The following is a 10,842-nucleotide window of genomic DNA, read 5'->3' as shown; positions in this document are numbered from 1 at the left end:
ATCGTCAACCTTTGTATTTCGTGTCACAAATGTATCCTAACGTCAGCGGCGTAACAATGACCTGGCGGGCCCGAGTGCAGATCTCTAGTGATGGCAGCCTGACCATAGACATATATACATATATATACATATATACATATATGTCTATGAGCCTGACACTGAAGCGCCGGAACGTGCTTCATAACTTAAACTACACCAACCATAAAACCACTGCTTCGAAGGTTGCTTTGCTACGGAAAAATCACGTGACATATTACGCACGAAACAGCAACTGCTTCTTTCTCCGAATGAACCAGCTGAGTGGTTCACAGCGCCACACACGAACCAGTCAGTTGCCTCGTTTCGAGTCTGAATTGTAGCGCCTTCAAAGCATACAAACTTGCATTTGGTTCGTAGTAGCCGTAGTAGTATCTCATTCTGTGACAGTCATTACGTTCGTATTTATTTATCATCATTATGGAAGCATCTAGGAAGAGAGGTCGTTCTGACATGTGGGAACACTTTATTCTGATCGCTCATGATAAGGTGCGCTGGCTGTTAAATATTTAGGCTATAGGAAAAGTAGACTATATCAATAGGCTCAGTCCAAAAAGTGTAGAACAAATAATGTTTATAAATCAAAATATTTTACTGTTCCCTATCCAACATGGTTACACAAGCACACCCAACTTGTGCCATATTTTTCCAGCACATCCTTTCCCCAAGCACTCTCTCCTCAATAACACAATATACAAAAAATAATTAATCTTTATTTGTAAAAAATAATTATATCACAATCTTTGTATAGGAGTGCATGTGTGTGGGTGAGTGTGTGCGTGTGTGGGGGGGAGATTTGGTGCGTGCACACTAGATTGTCATTGTTTTGAAGCCTCGTGCCACTGTCAATTACGTTGCAGCCTTGGCACTTCACCAGGAGAGGTCACTGTAGTGATGGCAGCCTGACACTGAAGCGCCGAAACGTGCTTCATACCTTAAACTACACCAACCATAAAACCACTGCTTCGAAGGTTGCTTTGGTACGGAAAAATCACGTGACATATTATAAAATAGGGGGATGATGAATTGAATAAACCCCAAAAAGGACTGTATTGCTAGTTGTGAAAAGGGTGACAATCGCCACAGGTCTGTCCGGTTAGAACGAGAATTATGTCAATGTCCCAATGATGACAGATGTAATGGAGTATTTATTGCACACACTCAAGCCTTGAATGGCAGGATGGACATGAATGACGATGAACTGTGATTGAACCGTGAATGACCGTGAACTGACTGATTTGATCCGTGTTTGAACCGTGAAATGATAGACATGAATCCGTGGTTTCTACAGAATGACATAAATAACAAATATACAATATTAACAATGATATATACACCAAGCATAACTATATTATCCACACGATGAATATAACGGCAATGATCTGAACATGGATACGTTACTTTAACACCGTGCCGCGTAACGGTGAACATTCCATTATCTCCGTTACTAACATTCACGTGAATTAGCAGTAACGGAGTGAAATACACAAGACTGTGAATGATTAATATGCTAAATGCCTAACAGATATTACCTACACTGATATTAATAGACTAAATCGCTAAACCACACATATACTATATACAAACACTCACATTCACAAAGACGCACGGCAAGACGAAAGTGAATGTCCTTGATAATGGATTGTCCGTTTACTCCTTGATGAAAATGCTCCTCTCCAGCTTCTATTGACCCACACACTGGCCAGCGGTGGGTCAGGCTTATATAGGGGAGCTGAGGGGGAGCCTTGAAACCGTTGGGTTTGACCAAATGGTCAGTGAAATTCCACTGTGCACGAGCCCCACGGAACTCTGGGATCAAATGATAGGATGACCTTTCATGGACCCCAGGTCCCGTGAATGGCCGGCACAGTGGGGTGCCCAACTGGATAGAGCTGGTGGAGGCAGGCGTTTTAACACATATTACGTGCGAAACAGCCACTGCTTCTTTCTCCGAATGAACCAGCTGAGTGGTTCACAGCGCCACACACAAACCAGTCAGTTGCCTCGTTTCGAGTCTGAATTGTAGCGCCTTCAAAGCATAAAAACTTCCGCGCACAACATTGCGTTTGGTTCGTAGTAGCCTATCTCATTATGTGACAGTCATTACGTTCGTATTGATTTATCATCATTATGAAAGCATCTAGGAAGAGAGGTCGTTCTGACATGTGGGAACACTTTATTCTGATCGCTCATGATAAGGTGCGCTGGCTGTTAAATATTTAGGCTATAGGAAAAGTAGACTATATCAACAGGCTCAGTCCAAAAAGTGTAGAACAAATAATGTTTTTAAATCAAAATCTTTGACTGTTCCCTATCCAACATGGTTACACAAGCACACCCAACTTGTGCCATATTTGTCCAGCACATCCTTTCCCCAAGCATTCTCTCTTCAATAACACAATATACAAAAAATAATTAATCTTTATTTGTAAAAAAAAAATTATATCACAATCTTTGTATACGGGTGCATGAGTGTGGGGGCGGGGGGGGGGTGTGGTGCGTGCACACTAGATTGTCATTGTTTTAAAGATTCGTGCCATTGTCAGGCACTTGTTCACTTGTTCAGTTGCATCACCAGGAGAGGTCCCTGTTACTGAAGCTTCAAGTAATGAACCGATTTTTGAAACAATGTGCCTAATGGTTCAATGCTTCACCGAAGCTTAATTTGCCCATCACTACAGATCTCATCTGTAACCCCCCACCAAATTTAATTTTATGCGAAATGTGTAAACGTCGAGTCGAGCGAGGTGCAGGCATATCTACTTATGATGTACAATACACATTAAGGGTAGCTACAATATGTTTTAATAAAAACACCAATGAACACAGTATTTCATCGATCAAAATGATTTTGGAGAAATAGTGTATAATGAGCAGATAGACAACACATGGGAAAACATTAATACACCTTCTTCAGGGGGTAATCAAACATTATTGTGAATTACGAACATTTGCATGGATTTATGGGAACAGCCACTCGACAGCGGATCCACAGTCAGCGCCTCGTCTGCTGCAATCAATAACAAAAAAAACTTCCTCCAACAATATCACTTAGGCCTAAGCGCAAAGTAACTTGTAATGTAATTTTGTAATGTTTACGACATTGAAGCGAAAAAATACATTTCAAGTAGCATTAGGCGTGTGAAAAAAAAAACCGTAACATGCATGACGTTTAGAATGGCATCCTACGAGCCTTGCGTTGAGCAAAATCCTCAACAATTTCAGAAATGTTCAACTCCCTGGCTCGGATGCTTTCGATGGACAGGGTAGCTAATTCACTCAGTCTCTCCTGCCCCATGCTGCCCCTTAAGTGGGCCTTAATCATCTTTAGTTTAGAAAATGATCGCAATAGCAGAGCTGTGCACACCTCGCCAAATGCTGATGTAACCGAGTGGTTATCAACAATCAGCATTTTTGCTATCTGTTGCACTGATGACTGCTGAGAGATCGCTGCTTTAAAGCAGGACCTGAAGTTGCGCTGGAAACGTGGGGGCAATGTCCCTGTCATAGTGGTCTGACAAAACTTTTGCCTTTCCAAAAAGCTCATCATCTCTTGCGAGTTGAAGGGTACTGGGGTGTAAAGCATCAAAGACATTACAGGTTGCTCGCATACTACTGAATCTTTGGGAAAGCTGGCTGTCAACACGCAACGCAATGCAACACAACAGGATGGGAAACAATCGCAACATGTGTGGGTGGGCTATAGAATCTTTGACAACAATATTACCCAGACATCCTTGCTATTTTTCGATGGCAATATTACTTAATAAAAACGAGATTCGTTTCATTCAGCAAAAGGCAAATGAGGCAAAATGAATTATTTGCTGTTGTTAAGACTTACTATTGTTAAAGTGTTTATTGGGCTGGTGATAGCTCATAATTATGAATATCTAACACCATAATTGAGAAATGTTTGCGAATTGATGGGAGTGGATCATCTACACTTGTGTCTGCGTTCGGAATCGAAAAGCGAGACGGAGTGCCCGGTCAGACCTTCAAAGTTTGAGCAGCTGGATTGGCCAATAAGGTTGACACATTTTTTCAATGACAATGAGGACGGGCCCCCTTTAACCACATGCTCTAGTGCAGTTGCACTCCCTATAATTACGCCACTTAGCGTCATGTTGGCCTTTCACCCACTTTCCTGCTCCGGTAAAAGTTATTTTTCATTGTACTGCTACAATTAATTCGCCGACGTCAATCAAAATGTTCGCACTATGATTCCAGGTGATATTTTCACAGGCTGCAAATCAGTTTCACTTTTGCATTTGTTGTATGCGCCACTACCAATGGGTGAGTAGCCTACGTTCCGAAAAAAAATCCTAAATAATAAGTGATGTGCGCTACTTAGGGCATTGTTGTATTTTTAAGTTATTTTCCCCTTTTAGGCAAAGGCTTAAGTGTGAAGTCGATGTAATCTATGCCGTGATATTTTTTAGCAACGTTGTGCCATGTTACGAGCTCTCACATCCTCCGGAGCTGAATGCTTGGCGAATGCAAGGGCTGATAATCATTAGCCTGTGCCATGTCGTAGTAAAGAGTGATCTCGGAGTATAGTAGTGTGATATATCTAACCAATCTAGGACATTCATGTGACATTGAGCAATGGTGCCTTCACCTGTCCTGTACACAGAATCTGCACAATAGATTTAAATAGAGAGTAGAGAAGGGGCTGAAAAAACTGTAGGGCACAGCAGTGTTTGCTATACATACACACGCGGGAGCGTGCCTATATTCCCACAGCCCTATGTTCCCACATTTCTAATATTCATTACAGAATTAGGCCCTATGTTCCTACAGTTCCCACATTTCTACACCTGCCTGGTAGTTAAGGGTTCACCATTCCGTAGCTGGCGATTTGAAGGAGCTAGCTAGCTTCCAAACTCTCTTGAGCTCAACACCGCTACTCCAACATGGGGTTGCTGTGGAGTGACAAACCCTCTTACCAAATTTAAGCTCACCTCCATGAGTTAGTACAATTGAGACACAGCATACATTTAACAAGCACTGACATGTACTCCTGATCTAGCTCCAAGACTGCACTGACACTCAATTTAACCCCACGGACCCGCAGGCCTTTTTTTTTTTTTTTAGACGAATTTGTTTTACTCAAGCAGAGTAACAGACAGACTATTTCTGTCCATGTGAATACATTCTCTGATATTTGTAGATGTTCGTAGATGTCAAGAACATGCACATTTACCGTATAATTGTGGAGGAATTGATCATTTACTTTAGGCATGTATTTGTAGGCGTTTTTGTCCCGAAAACGGCTGGGGCTTAACAGGAAATGTGGGACCATAGGGTTTCATTTTCAGAAAAATCTACAATTGTGGGAACATAGGGCTGTGGGAACATCAGGACTAATTTTCAAAATTGTCAGTGAAAAAAAATCCTTAAAAATGTGGGAACATAGGGCTGTGGGAACATAGGGCTGACCCCACACACGCTATACATTGGCATGATATAGACTCATCCAGAGATATTATCTGATTCCTGTCTACATCCACAACAGCAGAAATACTAGTACTCTTTGCATGTCTGCGTCCGAGTTTCAGTCTGCGTCCGAGTTTCACAAAAGGCACACTTTAGTTTAATTTAACTTTTTAACGCTAAAAGTAAACACAAAAAAGAACAAGCAGGTGGTGGAGCCTAACTTAGCTTTCACTGAATTAGCATAGTGATGCCCAGTCTAGGTAGATGTGGAGGTGAAACTTGAGCTGGTGCAACACAATGATGCTGCAGGAAACTGACTCTGATTAATCCACCATCCTAAGAGAGATAGTGGACATGCACTCAAACATTCACGATATTATTACATTTTTACTGACAATGCCTGTCTCAACTGCTTTGGTGGAAAGGGCATTCAGCTGCTTGAGACATTTAAAGACCTACCTGAGGATTAGAACAGTAGGCTATTGGTTGTAGCCTAATAACAGGATTGGATCTAATGATTATTCATAAAGACTTTGAAATTGATATGGGGAAACTCTTTTGAGGGAGTTTGACACAACAGGGACCAGGAGAGTCAATCTTTCATTGTAAGATAGGCTTCCATGGGAAGTTAAGCTCGGGAATTTTGGGATTCAAAAAAAAAAAAAAGTTAGCCTATAACGCTAAATAGCAGTCGTAAATCGGCCAGATTGTAGTGTGCCCATGTTCTATAGAGCTGAATTTGTGAGAAATCGTTGGTGATTGCGTTCACATCAATTCCACAGACTTCCTCGGATGATTTTGATCAGTCTCAAGTTGCTTTCGTCTTGCCTGTGGATTCGGTGTATTCTGCACACGTCGCTATAGTTGCATGCCCTTATAAGAAGCTGGTGGGGCGTTTATATATGCAAATTCAGGTGTACGAGAACATGCGTTCAATTTAAGAATCAGCACAACTAAGAACACTTTGGCGGTTTAAGAAAACATTTCCAGGCGTTCATGAATCCGGCGGAGATCTAATTTTAGGTCGGTCTTTCGAAATTCATAAGAAGATATTTAAGAAGACACTTAAGAAAATGTTCGAGAATGAGGCCCATTGTCTGCCATATGACAAGGTAAATACAGTTAGTATAAATAACCCCAAAATGTACTGTTAATTCCCATTTTTTCCCGTTAATTCCCGTATAGTCCAGTTCATTCCCGTATAGTCCCTTTAATTCCCATGGAAAGTTTCCAACTTTGAATATTCCTGGAATTTTGCAACCCTAGTGTTAGACCGATTAATCGGTCGGCCGATTAATCAGGCCGTATATCTGGCATTTTTAGTTAATTGGCATCGGCCTTTGACGGCTGCTGTTGATCATAACGTGCCTTAGAGATTTAATTCATTCAGCTCATATTCTATTTCTGATAATGTCATCATTTATCTACCTTTTCTGCCTTGATCATCCTTGATCCATGATCTGAGGATCGATTGCTTCATGCCCTGTACAGTGTACACACTAACCCGGGTATATGTACAAATTTCCATGTTCGCAATAAAAACGATATCCGTCCACACTACCATTTTCATATCGTTTACCGAATGTTTGCGATCCACATTAACACGATGAAATGACAATTATTGTCATCAGTGATGTGCGGTGAGGTTTGTGGCTGGTAAGGCACTGACTCTTTCAGAGTCAGATTTACAAATATATAAACCCAATAGAGTAACTTAAATCACCATTCAATTGGCAGCTTGCACATTGACTACTAGTTGTTTTTCATGTCAGCATTCTGTACACACACATAGGTAAGGTACATACAGTTGGTAGCTGCTAGCTTGTGATGTTAATATGTGTGAATATTCACTCATGAATATTAACTCGTGAATATGAACTCTTTCATACGAAGTTGCACAGGCACTGTGAGGGTTTCTACCTTTTCCCATTATAATTTTATTTTTAATTTTAAGAGTTAAATCGAGGAGACTATAACATCATCTAGATAACTAGCTATCATTTCATGCAAATTGAACTCTTCCATTTAAACCTTGCTAAGATTAAGTCTCTCTATAAAAAAGCTCAAAATGATTGGAATCATGCAGAAATTACATTTATAGCACAGATCAGTAGAGAAATATTAATATTTATTTCATCATTATTTGTTTTTTACTTTTCATGATGACAGGTGAGGCTCTGCCTCCCCTGACTGCACGTCCGTGGTTGTCATGGTTACGCCACTCCTGCAACCAACATGATATCGGCTTTATATATCGGCCATCGGCCGCCCTGTTCTCTAAATATCGGTATCGGCCATTGAAAAACCCATATCGGTATTGTCAAAGAGGACAGCAGTCTATTAATTACTCTGAGAGTTTGCTGAAAAAGCAAATTAGGCTACATTGAAACAAGTGTGACATTTTTCACCATAAAAAATTAAATGATTGTAATTTAAGTTTGTAGTAGCCATTGCTACCAGGTGGAGTGTGTCCCTAACTTAAAGTAAAATTTTGCTAAAAATATAAGTACACCAAACTTCCACAACATTCAAAACGTGAAATGGTAATTTTGTGACTTTTGTGAATACCTTCTCTACAATAATTTGCTATGATTTTCAGATGATTTGACTTTTCAACAAACTGAGTGAAAAGGCAACACCAAATGATTAGTCATTCAACTGCATTGGAGCGGTTCACTTTACTCAAATTACTTATAGTTTTCCACAGAGAAGAAAAATTTAAAAGTTTGGTTCTTGAAGACACAAATATTGCCTGGCTGGACAATAAAGCTTTCTTCATTTTCTTTTAGGGTATGTACAGTATCTGGACATAGTAGTGAAAGATCTCGTGTCCTTCGTCGGATGCCCACACTTTGGTTCAAGTTAGCTTGTTCAGGAATAACAGACTTGTAGAAGACAGCTTAGCGAAAGAATGTGTTTTATTCAGCCGCTAGCCACGGTCAGCTCGGCGCAGCACGAGCATGCGCTAGGCACGTCTGCTGCTCACGGCTTGGTCTTCTTGCTTCATCTTCTCCTCAAACATTACAGAAAGTACAGGCCATTTATATTGTAGAATTAACATATGTGTGAAGGGGAATGAATGGGTGGATCTGGAGGTCAGGGGTAAGTCTAGTTTGACCAAGGGCCATAGTCAGGTATGGCCATATCGATGCTAATGCCTTGTGGCCTCAACCATCCTGTCGTGGCTGTAGACAAAAGCCAACTAATGTTTCTAGCTCCAAGACACACAAAAGCCAGGAACCATGTCTGATAGCTCATCAACATAGACAAAAGGCCAGGGGCCACCTCAATGGCACTAGTCTGGTGCTATGCAAACTAATTTGCATTAGTTTGTGAGCTGTAATTAGATTATGTGAAGTTATGAAAATGCCTAAATCTAACAATCGGGAGTTGACCAAAATGTACATCAAAATTGGCTTAAATATCCCCATTTCTGTTTTTTTTTTAAACAGAGTCAAGACGAAGGACAAGGTCTTTGTCTATTGGCCGCCCAAATAGTAAGTAGGATAAACTGTAGAATCTACACATACAGGCATTGGATGTAGCAAATAAAGAGCATTATTATTACATTGCCATCAGTACGGTGCCTGGAAATAGGGATAGGTAAGTATTTTCTTAGGACAGGAGGACCTTTGGTGAATTCCTTTTATTTGCAATGCCTTTTAACTTGGTGGTGGTCTGTGCACTCCCAAAAGACCCTCAGAGTGCAAGAACTGAAATTCCTTGAAGATTTATTTTCCTAAAACACTTCTTTCTTGTTGCTTACAGTGTCAGATATAAATCCCTCAAGACAAGGGGAAAGCACAGACTCTATGGAGAAACCCACTGGCAGCCCTTCAGATGGTGAGACAATTCATGTGAAAAGAGTGAGATTTTTACAATGTAACTTTCAATCTAGAAATTAGGAATTTTGGATGGTAAACTGAATGACTAATAATTTTTCAGATAATTATGCATAAACTGTTGCCTATAAAATGCTGGAAGAAATGTATTTGCCAAATAATTAAACTTTGCTTTCCATTTATGTCCATGGTTGTTCAGGAGAAACTTGAGTTCATTAAGTTCAGTCAGTTCCATTTCCACATGCTACCCCACAGTTAGGTCTCCTACACTATCAGCCGGTCATTAGGGAATTTTAACACTGAGACTAAAGGTCAAGGTATACTATCTGCGTCCAGGTAACGTTCAGGTCCACGCGTGTGCCTCCTTAGTGCATATGTATGTAAGGTTTAAAACACTGGCTCAGGGTCAAGACAAAGCAAAAAAACATTCACACTATTGATTAATTCATCAGATGCTTTTATCCTAAGCGACCTACAGTAGAGTACAGCTCTCTGGCAATACAACTAATGGGGACACGGTGATGCAATGAAATCTTTGTTTATTTTTAAACTTCTGCAAATCATAGCTGAATTAGATTACCAGCAACAGAATTTGAGGTAGGGATTGATAGATTTAGATAGAGGAGTAAATGAAAGGGCTGAAAAAACTGTAGGGCAATTCAAAATACAAATCCACACCAGTGTTTAAAATGCATTGGCAGGATATAGAGAAGGGTTGGCCAGCATGCGGCCCGCCACCTCACTCAGTGCGGCCCGTCGATACATTTTCTAAAATCTTAAAAATGCTTCCTTTATTGCACAGAATCAGTTCCAGACGAGGAGGACGAGGGTTGGCAAGAGAAGAAAGAGGACCTGATCCAGGTGGAAGAGGAAGCCGACCTGATCCAGGCCGAGCGTTTCCTGGACGATGCCGTCCACCGGGACACGGACCGCGACCGGGAGAGCCAAAGGAAGAAGAAGGACGAGGAGGATGTGGAGGTGCTGGCGGAGCTGATGCTCGCCATGGCCGTGGGGAAGACCCAGTCAGAGGAGGAGCAGCCTCCAGGGCAGAGCCAGACGGAACTCCGCACGCGGGCCATGCAGTCCGAGCAGGTGTACCAGGATGCGGCTGATCGACTGTCTGAGATCCGTATGAGTATGCTACAAATCATATAAATGCAATTCCTTGTGAAGTATTTAGGGGGTACAATGTTTGTCTTTTTTAAAAGGTATCTGTGTAATTTTGTAATTTTCTTTTCTTTTTTTCAAAAGAAAACAAACCTTACAAATCATATACCCGTAAATCCTCAAATTGTGGCCGGGGCTTTTATTTACTTAGGCTGCACAGCGCACCGGCCTGTATTTGGGGCAGGCCTTTATTTCTTACTTATTATACAGCTCTTCAGAATATTCAAAAAAGTTCCGTTGATTTGAATGGGGCACCCCAACGTTAGCAGGTCTGTAATTTCTTACCACTGCGAAAAGTTAATGAACGCTGTCATTGGCAACGGGTTTTGTGCTTCTAATTCTCATCTTTCATATCATTCTG

General features: G+C 41.0%; 1 protein-coding gene across 2 annotated transcripts; it reads left to right on the top strand.

Annotated features, from left to right (window-relative positions):
- The first annotated feature begins 8,311 nt into the window (after positions 1–8,311).
- LOC122128905 (NFX1-type zinc finger-containing protein 1-like) lies at positions 8,312–10,554 on the top strand. Of its 2 annotated transcripts, XM_042703957.1 has the most exons (3): positions 8,312–8,969; positions 9,241–9,315; positions 10,117–10,554. In XM_042703957.1, coding segments are annotated over exons 1-3 (429 nt in total). In that variant the 5' UTR covers positions 8,312–8,968; the 3' UTR covers positions 10,470–10,554. The 2 variants fall into 2 exon arrangements, with proteins under 2 accessions (XP_042559891.1, XP_042559892.1); XM_042703958.1 differs by having other exon boundaries at positions 8,312–9,315.
- The last annotated feature ends 288 nt before the right edge of the window (positions 10,555–10,842 follow it).

The sequence above is a fragment of the Clupea harengus genome, chromosome 26 (genome assembly GCF_900700415.2).
Source record: "Clupea harengus chromosome 26, Ch_v2.0.2, whole genome shotgun sequence".
Taxonomy (NCBI): domain Eukaryota; kingdom Metazoa; phylum Chordata; class Actinopteri; order Clupeiformes; family Clupeidae; genus Clupea; species Clupea harengus.
The sequence above is the reverse complement of the archived record's forward strand: the minus strand, read 5'-3'. Positions and strand labels throughout refer to the sequence as shown.

Excerpts from the sequence above, each read along its gene's own strand:
- LOC122128905 (XM_042703957.1), top strand. Across the intron at positions 9,316-10,116 it reads CACTGGCAGCCCTTCAGATG|AATCAGTTCCAGACGAGGAG; the intron begins GTGAGACAATTC and ends TTTATTGCACAG.